Genomic DNA, 19,419 nt, shown 5'->3' on the forward strand with positions numbered 1-19,419 from the left:
ATTTGTGATTTTTTTTTCGTGTTTGCTTGGGCTATGATATCTGGTCCTTTATGTAGTAGACACCTAGTTCTCAATGGGCACCAAGATATGGTCTAGCAGTAAATAAAGCGGGTGAATCAAGAGACACCAAAGTTTAAATCCCTATACAGTGAAAAAAAATGTCAGGTTACTTTTCATCTGGCGAAGTCTTGATAAGCAGATTCATTGAGTATAGAAGGTTAGTAGGTATTTAGTGAAATATTCGAGCGTAGTAAGATACCATCCTTAGAGAAAAGAATAATGACAATTTGGTGGGGACCTTTATTTGGACAGAGTGATGAGGTGTATAAAATGATACGTTTGGTGCATTCTGGCATTTGTTTGAACCATAAGGTTTCTTTTTTATTAAAGTATGGGAAGTCGGCACGCAAAGGTGAGAGAGGCCTTGTCCAGAAGGCAAAAGGTGCAAGCAATTGCATCATCTGAGTGACTATTATTGAACCACCTCGTGCACTAATTATTGTTTCTTTTCATGTTCCTTTGCTGCCAGTAACTTAAACGTTTCTTCGTCCAAATACCTTCCATCACCCAAAATGACCCTTTTTAGATAAAACTTTGTAGAATACCCAGAAAATAAAAAGTTAGCTTGTGATACATAACCCGAATAAATTGTTTCGTTGTCGATTATGTAATTACTATTCAATTTTACAAGTGCAACGCTTGATGTGTAGGTTAGGTGTTACGTTACGGGTTTGAACTTTGTGACTGATAAAACTATGATATTTAAATGGAGAAGATAGAGGAGCAAGCCTATTATTCACTAAGTTTTGAATCATGAATCAAGAAGAAATTGTTAGGGATAATGTTAGACATAAGAGAAGAATCTAGTATTCTGTGAAAGACGTTTGGTGCAAGACCATAGAGCAATCATCAGTGTTTTAAAATGCGGGGCGTAAGTCCCATGGATATTTAACTTTTAATATTTCATAAAACAGTATAATTACAATAAATATTTTTAAATAGATACATTACATATGAAATAAAAGAAAACTGTAAATAAATGAAATATATATATATATGTGTGTGACGCGCCCGCACGCTTGATCCTCTCTCTATATGTGTGTGTGTGTAGGCGCGCTTGATCCTCACAAAAAATTAATCAAAGCAATTCATTATACGTCACTTACAACTCGTAATTATATATAACATAATTTTATAAGTATAAACAATACAATGAAATAAAAGCTAGTATGAGATGTAAATTAACTCTAACATCTTAACTTTCAAACAATAAGAAAATCACAATTACTTAAAACAATATTACTATCATATTATTCATTTTATCTCCCTATAAGCAAATAATCAATAAACTTTATCAGGATTATAATTAAAATGTAACTCCTCCATGAATAAAAATAAAATTACTTTCAAATAATGAAATAATAAAATATGAAAATTTTGAAACATAGGACAAAAGACCAATGACAAGTGAAAATGTACAATTCGGCTATGTATTTTCAAAAGAAATTAGTTTAGTATATGCACTTTGCGCGTGATCAAAGCACTATGTTATTAGACAAAAACATGAAAAGGAAATTAGACTTCGCTAAGAACTTCGTCGATAATCCGTTACTAAATTACTCGTAGCTAACAATTTTTCGATAATTCATTACTAATCTGTCCATGAATAGGATTAGCATTAAATTCTACTGTTCAACTTTCCGTCGCTTCATATTCATATTTAAAAATGACAATTCATTTAGAATATATTTTATTAGACGCGCTTTTCGCATGACCAAAGTGTGTGCATCATTTGACAACAAACACTACAGAACAAATTAAATTCAGCTACGACTTTTGTCGTTAACCTGTCGGTAAATTGCTCGCAGCTATTTTTTTTTTTCATTTTTTTGATTGTTAATCCGTCGTTAAATAGGATTATAAGACGAATTTTATTGTTTAACTTTCAGTTGATATTTATAACTTAAACATATAATGAGAGTTTCACTTGTTAGAATTAAGTGTAACAAAAAATAAATGATAATTAATTTAGAATATATTTCATTTTCTACTATTTTAACCTTGTACATTATATTTACATTTTACCAAATTAACATTTAACACTATACTGTAACCGGATTTGCTTTATTTCTAATTTCACTCACCACTATTTTTTTTATTTAACAAATTTATATACTTAAGAGTTTTGTCAATTTGAAAAATAAATTTACTAATGTGAGGAATTTGAAAAAGAATAAAATAGAATTCTTTTGCTAAATAATTAATTCAAAATTTTAATTATTTGTTCGCAACATCAAGGAATAATGTATTTTTTATATCCTCCCTTATAACTAATATTACCTTAATATTTTACAACACATAACTTAATATATAGAAGTATATATAGAGTTCTCATTTGTTGGAATAAAAGCAATAATAAAAAAACTAATTATTAAAATATCATTATTTAGACTTAGCCCGCGCTAGTGCACAATATACTGAATACAACAACAACAACAACAACAACCCAGTGAAATCCCACAACGTAGGGTCTGGGGAGGGTAGAGTGTACGCAGACCTTATTCCTACCAAGGTAAGACTACATTTCGAAAGACCCTCGGCTCAATAAAAAGCACAAAAAGAGGTCAGATAAGGCTAAGAAATTCAAAGCGATACGGAAATGAAAATAACAAAAGCGACACAGATAAAATAGGGTAATCAAAGTACAGGAAATAATAGATAATAGCAGAAATCAGAGCACGAAAAATTATACTGCGATAATGCGCCTACTAATAAGGAAGGATAACGAGACTATCTACTAGCTTTCTACCCTAATCTGGGTCCTCCAAGCCCTCCTATCTAAGGTCATGTCCTCGGTAAGCTGTAACTGCGCCATGTCCTGTCTAATCACCTCTTCCCAATACTTTTTCGGCTTACCCCTACCTCTTCTGAAACCATCCATAGCCAACCTCTCACACCTCCGCACTGGGGCATCTGCGTCTCTCTTTTTCACATGCCCAAACCATCTCAGTCTCGCTTCCCGCATCTTATCTTCTACCGAGGCCACTCCCACCTTGTCCCGAATAGCCTCATTCCTAATCCTGTCACTCCTGGTGTGCCCACACATCTATCTCAACATTCTCATCTCGGCAACTTTCATCTTTTGAACATGAGAGATCTTAACTGGCCAACACTCCGCCCCATACAACATAGTCGGTCTAACCACTACTTTGTAAAACTTGCCCTTAAGTTGTGGTGGCACCTTCTTGTCACATAGCACCCCGGAAGCGAGCCTCCATTTCATCCACCCTGCCCCAATACGATGTCTGATATCATCGTCAATCTCCTTTCTGCCTTGCATGATAGACCCAAAATACTTGAAGCTGCTTTTCTTCTGGATGGCCTGGGTACCAAGCCTCACTCCCACGCCAACATCCTGAGGTGCTTCATTGAACTTGCACTCCAAGTACTCAGTCTTGGTCCTACTCAGCTTAAACCCTTTAGACTCCAAGGTATGTCTCCAACCTTCCAATTTAGCGTTAACTCCGCTTCGAGTCTCGTTGATCAGGACTATGTCATTCGTGAAAAGCATACACCATGGCACCTCACTTTGAATTTGCCGCGTCAATCCACCCATCACCAAGGCAAATAGAAACGGACTAAGAGTTGATCCCTGATACAACCCCATCACAATTGGGAAGTGCTCTGAGTCTCCTCCTACTGTCCTTACCCTGGTTTTGGCTCCCTCATACATGTCTTTGATCACCCTAATGTACGCCAAAGGTACACCTTTAGCCTCCAAGCATCTCTATAGGATCTCTCTTGGAACTTTGTCGTAAGCCTTTTCTAGGTCGATGAATACCATGTGTAAGTCCCTCTTCCTCTCCCTATACTGCTCCACCAGTCTCCTTACAAGATGGATGGCTTCTGTAGTTGAGCGTCCCGGTATGAATCCGAACTGGTTCTCTGAAATAGACACGCTTCTCCTCACCCTCATCTCCACCACCCTTTCCCACATTTTCATAGTTTGGCTTAGCAGTTTGATACCTCTATAGTTGTTGCAACTCTAGATATCTCCCTTGTTCTTGTATAGAGGGATCATTACATTCGATCTCCATTCTTCAGGCATCATTGCCGTCTTAAAGATGACATTAAACAACCTAGTCAGCCACTCCAAACCTACCGAGCCTGCGCTCTTCCAAAATTCCCCAGGAATCTCGTCAGGTCCGGTCGCTCTTCCCTTGTGCATCCTACGAACAACACCCTTAACCTTCTCAAACTTAATACTTCTGCAATACCCAAAATCGTGACGCCTTTCTATATGTTCTAAATCTCCCAACACAATGTCTATGTCCCCTTCTTCATTCAAGAGTTTGTGGAAGTATGACTGCCATCTCCGTTTAATGAGAGTCTCCTCTACCAATACTTTGTCATGCTCTTCCTTGATACACTTCACTTGATCCACATCACGTGCCTTTCTCTCCCTCGCCTTGGCTAGCCTGAACAATTTCTCGATCCCCGCCTTTCTCCTCTAGTTCGATAAAGGCGTTCAAAAGCTGCCGTTTTTGCCATCGAAACCGCCAACTTCGCCTCCTTCCTCGCCATCTTATAAAGTTCCCTATTCGTCCACTTCTCCACCTCATCCTTGCTTTCTATCAACTTTGCATACGCCACCTTCTTTGCTTCCACCTTCCCTTGAACTTCTCCATTCCACCACCAGTCCCCTCGATGCCGACGAAAAAGACAAATTGACATGCAGTACTTCCATTGTTTCCCGACCACTTTCTTAATCTATATCTATATTATTTTAAAAGCATGAATATAAATGTTGGTAGACCGAAATATTCTTCAAATATTGAACGACTTTTATACCCTTTAAAGATAAATTGAATCTTAATAAAATAATTCTATAATGGATAAAATTGTAAATTTAATAACTTCTCCTAATATGAATTCGCATAAACTTCTAATCTTAATCAAACACCGCCTATGCAATCCTTCAAATTTTACTTCTAACATGCATGATATAGGATATAATCCTATTTGTTTATGGACATCAAAGACGATAGTAGACTGAAAAATTGATTTCCCATCCTTTTTCAATTTGAACCGTACATTTTAATTTGATATGAGCCTATTGTATGAATTGATTTAGAAAACGAAGGAGCCAAACAATTCTATTATTTTCTACAAATTTTCAAAGTTGAAAATTTAAGGACTAATTACACTATTAAACACCAATGTAACATGACTCAGTTCCGTATCCCCTATATTTTAAAATTAAACACTTACACCTCCTATATTATGGAATTCCTATTACACCCCCTATGATGTATATATTCAAAACTGGGTATATCAAAACAGGGTACTACTACTACTACTATTTTGATTGAGTAAAATGAATAATAATGTTGGTTGATCTTTATACTCTTTATTAATTAAATTATCTCTATAACGTTAATGAACAAAAAAGTAAAAATATTTCATTTATAGAGTCCAAGTTAAAATATAGAGATAGGGTCCAAGACTAACATGTTGAGAATGATTAGCAAATAAATATGCTAGAACGTAATAGGTAGGATAGTAGTTCTATACCCATGTGACTTCTATTAAAGACAACATAGTGTATTAAATAAGTCAATGAAGAATCGACGTTAGGAGTTTTTTCCTTTTTTTATTTTTTTTTTTTTTTTTATTTTTATAATTAAGAACTTTGATATATCTCATGTCCTTGATATTCACCAGATTAAAAGATAATCTAAGATTAGAAATATTTGTGTTTAGTTTTTTATGGCAAATATTATCGGAATGTTTAACCTAAAATCTAGATTGAAGATTAACAATTGAATTTATAAAATAAGGTCACAGACAAGTGAATTATCTAATTTTAATTAATATCTAGACAGTGGTTGTCACGTGTCGGCTTTATGGTTACTTACTCTTTAATATTGAATTATTTTAGTTGTAACACGTTTTCTATACGAGTAAAAAGAAGAAAAAGGTAAATACCGGCAACATCAATTTCAAAGAAGTATTAAGTAGATACAATCTTATACTATAGTAATATTTTTATAACTCATTAAATAAATATATATAATTACAAATAATATAATCTAATATCTTTTAATATGGTTGAGATTGACTTGAAATAACGTGCAATTGCACGTTTATAATTATTTTAAAAGCATGAATATAAATGTTGGTAGGCCAAAATAGCGTTTAAATATTAAATGACTTTTATAACCCTTTTAGTCTAATTCTACTATATTTCTATTGACTAGTTTGGTAAATATAAAGTGTCACAACTAAAACTAGAGTTTAAAGTAATACTACTTCTAATTTTCGATTTTGAATCAAATTAGTTAAAGAGTTGCTATCACATTCAAATTAGGAAGTATCAAACGGATGTCCTTATTTTCCTTGGAGTAAGTGTGTGATTGAAAGTTATTTGTGCAGGTTAGAATTTGAAGTCTAACGAATAAAATGATTAGGTAATTATTAGACCATAATTTGATAGGGTTAGGTATTTTTAGATTACTTTATGTCGTTAAACTAAATTAACGTATTAATTTCAAGACAATGAGTAAATTAAACGTTGAATAAAATTATAATCTTAAATATTTTATCCAATATTTGGGACTTTGAATTCAATTAATAATAAAATATCATTAAATTAATTACTCCTTTTGGAGAAATTAAGGTACGTTTAAGGAACTAATTATTTAAGTTTCTATTTTTAATAGGTTAAAAGAGATGGAAGGGAGTTCTTAAATATTTGGAAATTAAGAAGAAGAAAAATTGCAGTTGAAGGTTTATATTTTAGGTACGCAATTCGTAAAACATATATAGAGACTACTAGCAAATCAATTTTTATTTGTTTAGTTATTTTACAAATTTGATAATCTGCATTGTGTAGGATATGGTATGAGTTTCTTTTCCCTATATCTATTTTTTGTGGTTTATTAATTATGTTAACTTATTTTTCATGAGGTGCTAATTCTTGAATTGATATTTATATTTATTTATGGATTGGTTGGATGTATTTTTTTTTTTATGTATTACTTGAATTTTTAATAGAAAATATTATTATACCTTATTTTAGTGATCACTTTATTTTTAAGTTATTAACTAAATATTTTTAAAATTGATTGATATTCTTGTAATGTAATTTTGTTTAGTAATGATTTTCAACATCTTTGTATTTGTAAATGACAATAAACAAATATACGGTCACTTATTCTCTAATATTGTATTATCTTAGTCGTGACATGTTTTCTATATGAGGAAAAAGAAGAAAAAAATAAATACTGAGAACATCAATTTCAACGAAGTATAACGTAGGTACAATCCTAAATCATATACTATGGTAACATTTTGTAACTCACAAAATAAATTTATATAACTACAAACAATGTTATCTAATAATTTTTTAGTTTGACTGAGATTTACTGTAAATAACACGCAACTGCACGTTTGAGAAGTATTAAGTGGCTACAACTAAATAATATTTTTGTACCTCATGAAATAAATAGTACGTATGTAATTTCAAACAACAATACCTAACATCTGTTATGGTTGACATGGATTAACGTGCAAAGCACGTTCATATAGACTAGTTAATTAAAAAGATCAAACTGTGAATAACATAAAATAATATTTTCAAAATTAATTATCAGAAAATATTCCTAAGACAAATATATAACAGAATTTCAATTTTTGTTGAATTCTTCCTAGCAGAATGTGGATGGATTTAAGGAGAGAAAGCAGGAGTAGACAATTTAATTGGAGTTTTCCTTTTAGTCTTTTCTTTAATATTTTATAATTTTGTGCATTCGTTACTTAAGTTTAATCAGCTTAATGGAAGGAATTGACCCTCAATTTATTTATTTTCTATCCAAAATTACATCTATATATTACGATTACAAAGGAAACATTTGTAAAAGGCAAAACTTTGATTAATATTTCAGATTTGTTTAATTCCTCGCTCATTTTGACATACGTGCATGATTTTCGACCAAGAGAAGGTTAAATCTATAAAGATCAACACAAGGGCTAAAATTTAATTAAATAAAATCACTGCTACAATCATAGATCGTTGTCAAAACACAACAAACATATACTTACACAATATATTCAAGATTATATTTGTAAAATGAGGATCTGTGGCGGCCGGTGCATGACTCCTATGTATTGGAACCTTCCCAATGCTTCGTGTGTTTCCCTATATGCTCATGCCGACACTTAGAAGGGCCAAACCTGGCTAACAGATCGGTGATACAACATGTATCTAAAGATATTACAAGCAATTTACCTCGTCCAACATCGAAAAATGCTTTGTCATCTTGTTCTCAAGATCATGTCGAACCTGTAGCTATGTGGCTCCGTCCTTGATCTAACATGCAACTTTTCATACAATAGTTGTGAATAATATATGCAAAGAAAATCAAAGTTTTCTTAAACACAGAAACTTTATTTTGAAAAAATAAAATCAATCCTACTACCACAACATTCTATATTAGAAGAAATATATTAACACAAAATATAGTGGATTATAAGTTTCATAAAAACATTCGTAAAAGATATCTAAATTATAACAACAACGCAGGCCATACTTATACAAAAAATGACTAAAATTAGACAACAAAGTTAGGACCCTGTAAAGATACAAATAAACAAACATATGTGCCTAGCAGTCTTGATTCTTTATACCTTTACCGTGACTTTTCTTCAAACATGTGACTTTTGTAATCTTATATATGTATATAATTAATAGAATATTTCTAACTTAGATCACGTAGAGGATAGGACAAACACTCTTGGAGGTGTTATGTTCCATATTAATTTTGAGTTCAGCTGAATAAGTACACATAAATATACGAGAGCATGAACCGAAGGTGTTCTAAATAAGAAGAGAAATTGTAAGTTACCGAAGAAGAATAAGAAGAGAAATTGTAAGTTACCGACGTATTCACATATCTCAGTGCCAACTGTTATATGCTATTTAGATTTTTCCAACATAAAAAATCATATAATTAATTACTGAAAAAATAGAGAGAGAGAGAGAGAGAGAGAGAGAGAGAGAATCATCACATAAACTTATGATAATTTTCACATGTGGTAGAATTAAGGGAAAAAAAGATTACCTAACACCAAGAATACATGGTACTCTCTTTTAACATAACACCAAGAATCAAAGTTTTGTACAAAACTTTGATTGCTTATAAATTTAGGAGAAAAAGACTAACAACAGTCACAATATTTATTATTTTACTATATGGTACTCTCTTTTAACATAACGTCAAAGCAATGCTTCATTATTTGAGAAAAGACAATGTTGCACTATCTCTACAGGCAACAATAACTTGTAATAGAATATAGAAGAGTTCGCCAAAAGAATTGATTGAAAAACTGTATAAGAATTTCTCAAAAGATAAAATATTGAAAAAGACTCCAAAAATAACGGTGTATATTTTACTTTCCAAAAATTGAAATAAATGTCCAATGAAACTAAAATTACCTTGAATTAAAAGATAGCACACCAAGGTAAATTATTTTGAGGAACCTGCATTGGGTAAGAAAAAAATCCAGATGCATAATCAAAACTCGATCAAATTAATTAATATAACATGACCTATATTCAAATAAATTTGTACAATTTTCACATATCAAATAGGTAGACGAAAAGTAAAACAAAAAAAAAAGTGATTATCCCATCAATTCAGTGTATCAATGAGGTCAAAGGCTAGTTCATTGCTTGGCCACAAGAATTTGTTCTGTCATATTGAATTTTCATTGTCATCCTCATTAATGATCTTCAAAATCCCTGTACAAACAACGCAGAAAGAAAATAAAATATTATCAGTATATTTTTTTGACATAAAAAATAAAAAGTTGTGTAAGTTAAACATCAAGAAAACCATATCTATCTAAGACAGAAAATTCAATCTATACGTTCTCTTGTTTTTATATAGAATATAGAAGAGTTCTATTAGGAACAAAGAATTGTAAACCTAAGTAGTATATTGATTACTGAAACCTTTAACCTGTTTCTTTTCCTACGCCTACGGCAATTTTGGTAAGTCCTAAACTTAAATGAATTGAATACCTAAATAAAGAAAAGACAAACGTAAGTAATACTAATGAAAAAAGACTCCAAAAATAACGGTGTATATTTTACTTTTCCAAAAATAAAATAGGTGAACTATTATAAAGATAATTAATTTGAGGAAAACAGAAAGTTACAATGCTAGACTAGATACTACTCTATCTAACTTAGATAACATTCGTGGATTACTTTTACTATAAGAGTTTCCAGCTGGTTAAGATTATCTTTGATGTATGGAGAGGGGATGGTTCTATCTTTTTTTCAAGGGATAGATTAAAATCCCCCATCATAAGCCATGCATCGACTGTCCGCAACCGTAAAGACTCTATATGTAGGTCAAATGTTGGGCTTCCATAAACACCAATAAAGTCGAAATTGATATTACGATTTTTTATTAGAGAAAAGTTTTCCCTTATATAATAATGATATGATCTCACTTGTTGTCGCGTAAAGCCACCATGAAAAGTCTCACGTTGAATGTGTTTTGTATCCCAAAATAATACCATATTTCATGTGAAATGTAATCATACCCCCTTGCGGTATGTATAATACGTATAAAATCTATTGGACACTCTTGAATTATTACCAGTTGAGACTTGCACTGCATGACAGATCATCCTCCCTATCCTCCTCCCCATCCCACTCCGCATGCTCCTCCTCACCGAAACCCTCATACTTATTCATGTATAAAGAAGGATTTCCACACGAAATGTTATATCTTCTTCTTCATATTCCGACCAATTTGAAAATGAACTCATTGTATTTTATATATTTTTTGTAAAAATAAACTCACACTATATTAGTGTATTATATCAATACCATTATAGTATTATATATAGAAAGTTCAACATATGAGATTTTGTATACTTATGTAAAACTTCTCACGTTAGATCGGATTTGATAAAATTTACTTATAAATCAACTGGATACGGAATATGTTATGGGTGATACATATTTGATATTTATGTTAAAAGTTTCACGCTAAATCAGTTTTGCATAACCTTTTCTATAAATATATTTTGATATGAAATATTTTATGAATTATATGATGGTAAAATTTCTAAATAACAATCTTTACTAAAGAACTGTCAACTGTTTTATGTTGATAAACAAACATGTTTTAACACATTATATATGTCATTGGATTACATTTTATAAAATCTAACAGATAAATCACTGTCATCCGTTCTTGCATTACTTTCTTCAGCCCTGATAACTTCGAATAAATCTTCTTCATCTGAGTTTGATAAATTATTATTTATGCTCATACTAATACTAGTTTTTAAAAGAATAGTTCTCAAATAGTAAATATGCAATACTTGTTCATGTGGGGCCCGCGGAACCCTTCTCTCTATAACGACACTCACATATAACAACTACCTCTTTATAACAACCAAATTATTTTTCCTTTTGGAACCAATTTTTTATGTTATATTTTCTTATATAATATCAACATTTCACCTATAACAAAATAAACAATCTTTATATGTTCTTACAATACGCTCTTTGTAAAATTACCCCCCCCCCAACATATAACAGCTATCTTCTTTTTTTGATAATATAATAATTAACCATCTTTATAAAAATAGAATATCTATGATTACCAACAATAAGCATAGAGATTTTGACCAAATATTTGATCATTTAATACATTATTTATGAATATATATATATATATATATTCATCATTAAGCGATTGTCCTTCGTTATACCAAGTGTGATTAAGCTTAGAATTTGACAATTAAAAACGAAAATTAGATTTATGCATCTTTTTTGCCTATAACGACGAAGTATTATTTAAATGTCAATGCTGTAATAGATGTATAACAACTATTCTCTATATTCCGACATGAACTCAAAAAGTTATTTTTGGACCCAAAGATTATATATAGAAAGTTTAACAATGAATCTTGTTATAGAGAAATTTGACTGTACCTTGACTTGTTATTTGAGTTACACCCAATCATCTTATTTTTATAGTTGAAAAACTATTAAGTATCATTCATTTGTTAAAGAAATATGAGGGTTAACTATTTTAATTAAGGAATTTAACCTATAATTTGTGTAAGAATACTAATTTAAAAGAATGATAGGCGAGCCCGAGCGTTGGGCAAGGCGTGTTTAGGACTACCATCTTTATAAAAATAGACGCTTAGAGGCCAAATATTTGTAAATACATTATTTATGACCTCATTAAGCGAGTGAACTAAGCCCCGGAATGTTTTTTAAATGCAATGCCCCGCCCCGACCCCCGAGGCGAATCTGAAACTACTTTTTAAAACATTGGTAATCATAGATTAGGCGTTTTTAAAACATTGGTAATCATGTTTTTTTTTTTTTTTAAAAAAAAAAAAAAAGGTTAGTGCATATCAAAGCTCTTTCTGTTTTTGCGTAACAGAAAAGGTTATTATGTCATTGACTCAAGAGTAACTAAATACACAACACTGGCACGCACGCCCACAGGCGACGACAGTAGCATGGAAAATGTGGCAAGAACGATATACACTCTGTTGTAAATTATGTTTATTTATTTCCTAGAGGAAAATATTTAATTTTATACATTTGAACTCACTATACACCTGGAGAAAGAAAACTCACAATACATGGTAACACTTCAATTATTCTACATTTCCCATGTCCCATAACATATATGATTTACATATTTAGAGTTTCTAACTTCCTATATATCTTGTTAACTCTTGTTTAAAAGTTTTAACAGCATACGAATTACATTTTTGCATTACAACAGTTCAACTAGCTCACAATAAAAATAATCTTACTTTTACTTCTATAAATTCTAACCAATATGTTGTGATAATCATTGTATAATCAGTTTATATATATTATTCAGTTATATTCTTTATCATATATTGAATTTACACCAACGGCGATTATAAATAGTACCACTAAGCGGTGAGATTTTTGTAACAAAATTGGTTTAAAATGTTTAAAAGCCCTTGGTCATGTACTTTCAATTTGAGATCGCATCTGATATGAAATTTAAATAAGAACGGTGAGAAATAAGAGGTTCTTTTTTTCCATATGTCCAATTCAACATCATGGCGTCACCTGCCTGCACCTCACCTCCCATAAAGAAATCTTTTTCCTTTCTAAATTATTTGTGGTTGGATTTTTTTAATGTGTTGCATAATTTGGATAATAATAACATTAGCTGTACCAAAGTATGACTTTTAATTCCTAATTAATCATAAGGTCATGTATATCATGCCCTTATTAAACCTGTTGTAGTTTTTAATGAATCCACCAGTAAACTGTCCTCCATTAATAATAGAAACATTAATTGCAAGTCTACTCTCGCTCTGAAATAAGTCAAATAACTACGCTATAGTAAGTACAAACAAGTTTTCTTTTTCCAAACCTGCGAAAACGACTTCCACATTTCCACATCCAATATTTAGATAAAAAGCACATTGCGTAATTTGATATAATTAAGTGATAAATAAAATAAAAAATATATTATCAATCAATTAAATATAGTAATAAATGTATATATATACCAAATATTGTTTTATTGGCATAGACAACGAGTATAGTGATACGATATACCAAATATTTTTTTATTGACATAGACAACGAGTGTAGTGTAAGTGATTATTTTCCAGAGTGACAAAGTTTGGCCTTGTCATGGCGACCCCCCTTTTATTTTTATTTTTCTATCAAGCCAAAGAGTTAAATAAAGAGTGGTATACAATAATAATAAACCTTTTTTTAATAAAAAAAGAATGTTTTGTTTTTTGTTTTTAAAGTCTAATGGATGAATTCTCACAATAATTTTAATTAATTACTTTTAGGTCCTAATCTTATTTATTTAAAAGCTTCTAGTTTTTAAAGATTTAAAAATTTTCTCGTATATAAAAAATCCTCGCGCCTATTCGGGGAGTAAAGATTTTTTTCCACGCCTAATCTCGAAAATGTATTCGGTTTTAAAAGTTCATTAATCATGTAGATTATTTATTTAGAACTAAATACGAGGCGTGAATATTGTTGGACTCAAATGTAGATACCGCACACCAGATGAAAAAACTAAAAAAATTGTGAGAAGACCAAAAAAGATAAAACAATAAGCGGCAAATAGCTGTATTTGGTTGAACCCAAAAATTCACATCAAAATAGCCATTGCAATTAAAAAAAATCATTGGCCGTCAGATTAAAGGATCTAACAACAAATTATGTCGGGAATTTGACGGTGATCCTCATTTCTCGCAAAAAAAAAAAAAAAAAAAAAAAAAAAAAAACCACACAACCGCTTTTTCAGGAAAAAAAGAGAAGGGCTTGTTTGGTTTGGTTCGTTTCATCAAGAATCCATTCGAGGGAAAAAGAAAAAAAAAAAAAACCATCTTTCCTTTCCTTTCTCTTCTTGCCTGTCAATATCAAGAAATGTGAATTTTGGTGATATGCACCATTTGTGACTTGTAATTTATTGGGTGGAGAGAAAGATTGAATCTTTTTCTCTATTTGATGTAATTGGGTCAAAGTGGGTTGTTTTTTATTTAATTAAGGAACATTCATTAATGGAAATGGAGAGCATTGAGTGTGTATCTTCAAGTGATGGCATTGAAGATGAAGAGATCCAGTCTTCTGTGTTATTAGCTCATCAATTTTCTTCTGTAAAACCTCATAATAATAACATTATTCCTGCCGGAATTGCCCCTACTAGTGTTCATGAATTGCTTGAATGCCCTGTTTGCACCAATTCTATGTATCCACCTATTCATCAGGTCTGTTCTTTTTATTTTTTCTCTTAAAGTTCCTTTTTTTTTTTTTTTTCCTGTTTGGGTTTTGCTTTTGGTTGTATTTTTTGTCCCTTTACCTCTTTGTGAGATTTGTTTGTTTTTGTTTTTTCCAAAGGTTGGTTTTTTATGTTTTACATTTCTTCTATATTTAGTTCTTACTGTTCTGTTGATGGACAATGATGCAAATGTGTTGGAAATGGTATGTTGATCTTTGTGCTATTTTTAATTTAAAGTTAAAGCTGATTGAGTTAGAACTTTCAAGGGCTTTCTTGACTTTGTAGGAATATTATGAAAAGTTTATATTGAGGTAAAAGCATGATAGTTTTGGTTGTGGTATGCTGAGGAATATGAAAAATGTGTTTGGGGAATTTGATTAGGTTTTTATTAAATTCAGAACATTTGAAGAATTGATAGTCAACTTGTCACAGCATGAGTTCTCAAAAATGACTGCAGTTTATTGGATATGCTGTATACTTTTGACTGTTTGGCAAATAACGGCAACTGCGTTTGACTATTCTGTAATTGGCTTAGTTAGTTAAGTTTTTTCATGAATATGAAGAGCGATGATTTGCTGCCTGTTGAATAAACATATCATCCTTATGAGTCTACTTTAATTTGAATCCTTCCATGAGATGGATAAAGAAGAACGATTGATCCTTGCACCTAGGGATGTGGCCTAACAGTCAATAAAGTGGGTGGTAACCATGTGAGGCCAGGGTTCAAATTTCAGCAGGGACAAAAAAAAATTGCTTGATTTCTTCTTCCATTTGTCGAAGCCTTGGTGGCAGAGTTACTTGATCTTGTGCTAGTGGAGGTAGGTGGTACGCGGTGGAATAGTCTAGGTGTGCGCAAGCAGGTCCAAACACCATCGTGGAAAGCATAGTCTTTTTCCCTTAGTGACTTAGTATAGCAGCCCTGGGGGAAAGGGAGGCGGGGGGTGGGGGGGGGGGGGGGGGTTACACTGTTATCGTGTCTGCTGGCTGCATAGATTGGTTATAGTTATATTCTGCTTATTATTGCTCTTTGAAGCTCATTGTCTTTGATTGAGACTTGTGCAGCCTTTTAGGCCCTTATTATTGGAGCATTGTATATGGTCAAAATAGTGTAGTCTTGGAAGGTTGGATGAATTTGGTCCTATAGATGTTCACATATGTGGGATAGGATTGTGTCAGGAAGGTGCTCGATCTATGGCAGACCACATAACCCCTATCGCCCTCACCCCTTTCAAAGATAAATAGATAGCTACATGAATTCTCCTCACTGGACAGAAAATGAGAGGCTTCGGAAGATGGAAAAGAAACTGTATGAGAAAGTTTGATGTGTTTGTATAACTGCAATAAGAAGGCAAATTATATTGCCTCACTCTGTAGTCATATGCCCAATTTTTCTTAGATAAGTTATAATTCAACTATGGCCGTCCAGGAAATATCGAATGCCACTAGGAATTCTATAAGCTGAATTAGAAATTCATCAACAAATATAGGTATCGTCTTTCTCCTTCATTTACAGGAAGCCTGTCAGCAGTGGCGGATGCACAGCCAACCGAGGGTGTTCACCCGAACACCCTCGGCAAAAAATTACAGTGTATATATAGGGTAAATTTTCTGTATTTATGTGCATATATTAACTTTCGAACACCCTCGGCAAAAAATTACAGTGTATATTTAGCTTTCTTTTTTTTCCGAACACCCTGGATGAAAATCCTGGATCCGCCCCTGCCTGTCAGTTGGTATAACCTTTGAGTATATTGCAGGTGACTTGATTGACATTCGACGTTGCTTAAATACTGAATCCACTAGGGATCTATAAGCAGAAACAGGAACTCCTCAGCATATGTAGGTGCTGTCTTGTTATTTCACTTAAAGTAAGCCTGTCGGAACAATCTGAGTGTCGGTACAAAATCTAAGAGTATATTGCAGGCGACTTGATCGAAGTTCACATTCCTTGTATCTTATAGAATAAAGGCATAAAGTTTGTTTTCTGCAGAGATCAAGCTGGAAACTTGTCACTGATACTTTGCCTACAAAATTTTTATCAGTTGTTGTTGTTGTGTTGTTTGTGTTAAAAGAATGCTGGCTAAGTCTTATATCCTTATAGCAGCCTAGCTTTCCTACATCAGATAGAGTGGAAATGCATGTGCCTTGAGAACGTTGGGCTTGTATAACCCCTAATGGATGTGTCTTCTCCTTTCCCCAGAGCTTTCTCATTTATTAGAATTTGTTTCTAATGATTCTCCTTGCTGGAAGAAACTATTTATTAGATGATAGTTTAGTGCATAAACTGGGAGTGACCCATGACAGTCGTCTATGCATTTCTTCATTTAATCTTTATGAAATTAGAGTCCTAACAGTAGTGAAAGACCTAAAGTTAGTTTATTTTGCAGTGTCACAATGGGCACACACTTTGTTCTACCTGCAAAACACGGGTGCACAATCGATGTCCTACATGTAGACAAGAGCTTGGTGATATAAGGTGCTTAGCACTGGAGAAGGTTGCTGAGTCACTTGAACTGCCTTGCAAATATTTTTCTTTGGGATGCCCAGAAATATTCCCATATTACAGTAAGCTCAAGCATGAAGCACTGTGCAATTTTAGACCATACAATTGCCCATATGCTGGATCAGAATGCTCAGTGACTGGTGACATCCCTTATTTGGTTGCACATTTAAGAGATGACCACAAAGTGGATATGCACACGGGATGCACATTCAACCATCGTTACGTCAAGTCAAATCCCCGAGAAGTAGAAAATGCCACATGGATGCTGACGGTAAGTCCAGCAACTTTTTAACTTTTGGAGTTCAATAATGATGGTGAACATCATGTTTTAGGATTTTCATGATGTTTTCGGATTATGAAAGTTTTAAGTATCCTTTTTCATCCACTGTAACCACCAGGATGCTCACAAATAGACCTATAAAAATTCTGTGAATGAATTATTAAAATGGGAAAACGTGGATAACCAAATTATACTATGACATTTCTTAAGGCTTTGGGAATACCCCGCATTATCTGTTCTCTCTTTCTGCAATTTTTCCTCTCATGTTTTCTTTTAGGTATCTTGATTCTTCCTATAGACTGTCTTAAGGAATGCATAGGAATGTATTATATCATTCTATTGAAGGTCACATGTTTCTTATTTAGTGGATGTTGAGCTTCTGAGAACTATGTAAGGAAGAAGAAAGGCATCCTTATAATGGTCTCCAAATAAAAGAAAAATGGGCTTTATGATGTCAAAGGAGATGTATTGGGGAATTTTACTTTAATATTTCAAATACAAGATAGGTGAGGATGAGTTTTGAGGCCTGACATGTTTAAATTTCTCTCTGGACATCTTATGTGGCCTGCATTCTGAATAATGCCATTGTCTACCCCTTAAGAAGATGGAACAAGAAAAATGCTCCTCATACAGAACAATAAAAAGAAAAAGATCTCATATATATATGACGTATCCCAAGTTCCTTTCTTTCCAGACTGTTTTATCATGACTTTCTCGCTTTTGTTATTCCTCATTTTCATATTGTTTTTGATATGCTTGTCCCTATCTGACTTTTTGTCTTGTTTTCTCTCTTGAGCCGAGGGTCTTACGGAAACAGCCTCCCTACCTTTCAAGGTGGGGATAAGGTCTGCGTACACTCTACCCTCCCCAGACCCCGCATTATAGGATTCTACTGGGCATGTTGTTGTTCTTGTTGTATCCCAAGTTCATTCTCATTGACCAACCCTTTGTTGCTCCTTTCTCAGGTCTTCCATTGTTTTGGACAGTATTTCTGTCTCCACTTTGAGGCCTTCCAGCTTGGTGTGGCTCCAGTTTATATGGCTTTTCTACGATTTATGGGCGATGAGTCTGAGGCACGCAATTACAGTTATAGTCTTGAGGTAGGAGCGAATGGTAGAAAGCTCATATGGGAGGGAACACCAAGAAGTGTTCGAGATAGCCACCGCAAGGTCAGGGACTGTCATGATGGTCTAATAATCCAACGTAACATGGCACTTTTCTTTTCTGGAGGGGATCGAAAGGAGCTGAAACTTCGAGTTACTGGAAAGATATGGAAAGAACAGCAAAATCCAGAAGGTGGAGTGTGCATACCAAATATGTGTAGCTAATTTATTTCTCGGAGTGATTGTTTTTTTTTTTTTTTTTTTTTTTTTAACCTCTACTTTCCCCTCCCCTATTTTTTTCCTGTGGATGTATGTGCGTGTGACAGTGGGTGTAAGAGACGGACAGCAATCTGTTTGCATCGTCGTAACTTCATGCTCTGCCCAGCTACATATCATTGTCCCTGAAGATTTAGTCATATCAATTGTTAATAACCATCTTACAGTTTCTTGTGGTGTATAGTTTCATTTTGATTCTCAAATAAAACATGATATTGGAAAAAAATTTCGATCAGGACTGGATTAGAAAAATCATTCTTTCTGCTAGCGGCTGTAGTAAAAGGTAATAATAATGATGATAAACGAAAGTCCTCCATCAACCAAAAAAAAAGAAAAAAGAAAAAAAAAAGGATAAAAAACGAAGTGGTCAAATCCGCCAGAGTGCCCACTACAATAAAGTATAAATCTGGGTAGTAGAAGCTC

The 19,419-nt window shown here is 32.9% G+C and overlaps 2 protein-coding genes across 4 annotated transcripts; one reads left to right on the forward strand and one right to left on the reverse strand.

Moving 5' to 3' along the window:
• Positions 1-2,666: 2,666 nt before the first annotated feature.
• LOC132056420 (uncharacterized) lies at positions 2,667-4,709 on the reverse strand. Of its 2 annotated transcripts, XM_059448613.1 has the most exons (2): positions 3,117-4,709; positions 2,667-3,030 (listed from the first exon to the last, which is right to left on the reverse strand). In XM_059448613.1, the coding sequence occupies exons 1-2, from the start codon at positions 3,731-3,733 to the stop codon at positions 3,027-3,029; spliced, it is 621 nt and encodes a 206-aa protein (XP_059304596.1). In that variant the 5' UTR covers positions 3,734-4,709; the 3' UTR covers positions 2,667-3,026. The 2 variants fall into 2 exon arrangements, with proteins under 2 accessions (XP_059304596.1, XP_059304595.1); XM_059448612.1 differs by having other exon boundaries at positions 2,667-4,709.
• Positions 4,710-14,355: 9,646 nt separating this feature from the next.
• LOC132056422 (E3 ubiquitin-protein ligase SINAT3) lies at positions 14,356-19,165 on the forward strand. Of its 2 annotated transcripts, none has more exons than XM_059448616.1 (3): positions 14,356-14,823; positions 17,222-17,608; positions 18,583-19,165. In XM_059448616.1, exons 1-3 carry the CDS (start codon positions 14,617-14,619, stop codon positions 18,943-18,945), a joined length of 957 nt encoding a protein of 318 aa, XP_059304599.1. In that variant the 5' UTR covers positions 14,356-14,616; the 3' UTR covers positions 18,946-19,165. The 2 variants fall into 2 exon arrangements, with proteins under 2 accessions (XP_059304599.1, XP_059304600.1); XM_059448617.1 differs by lacking the exon at positions 14,356-14,823 and adding an exon at positions 14,929-15,037.
• Positions 19,166-19,419: the final 254 nt, after the last annotated feature.

The sequence above is a fragment of the Lycium ferocissimum genome, chromosome 5, assembly GCF_029784015.1.
Source record: "Lycium ferocissimum isolate CSIRO_LF1 chromosome 5, AGI_CSIRO_Lferr_CH_V1, whole genome shotgun sequence".
NCBI lineage: Eukaryota > Viridiplantae > Streptophyta > Magnoliopsida > Solanales > Solanaceae > Lycium > Lycium ferocissimum.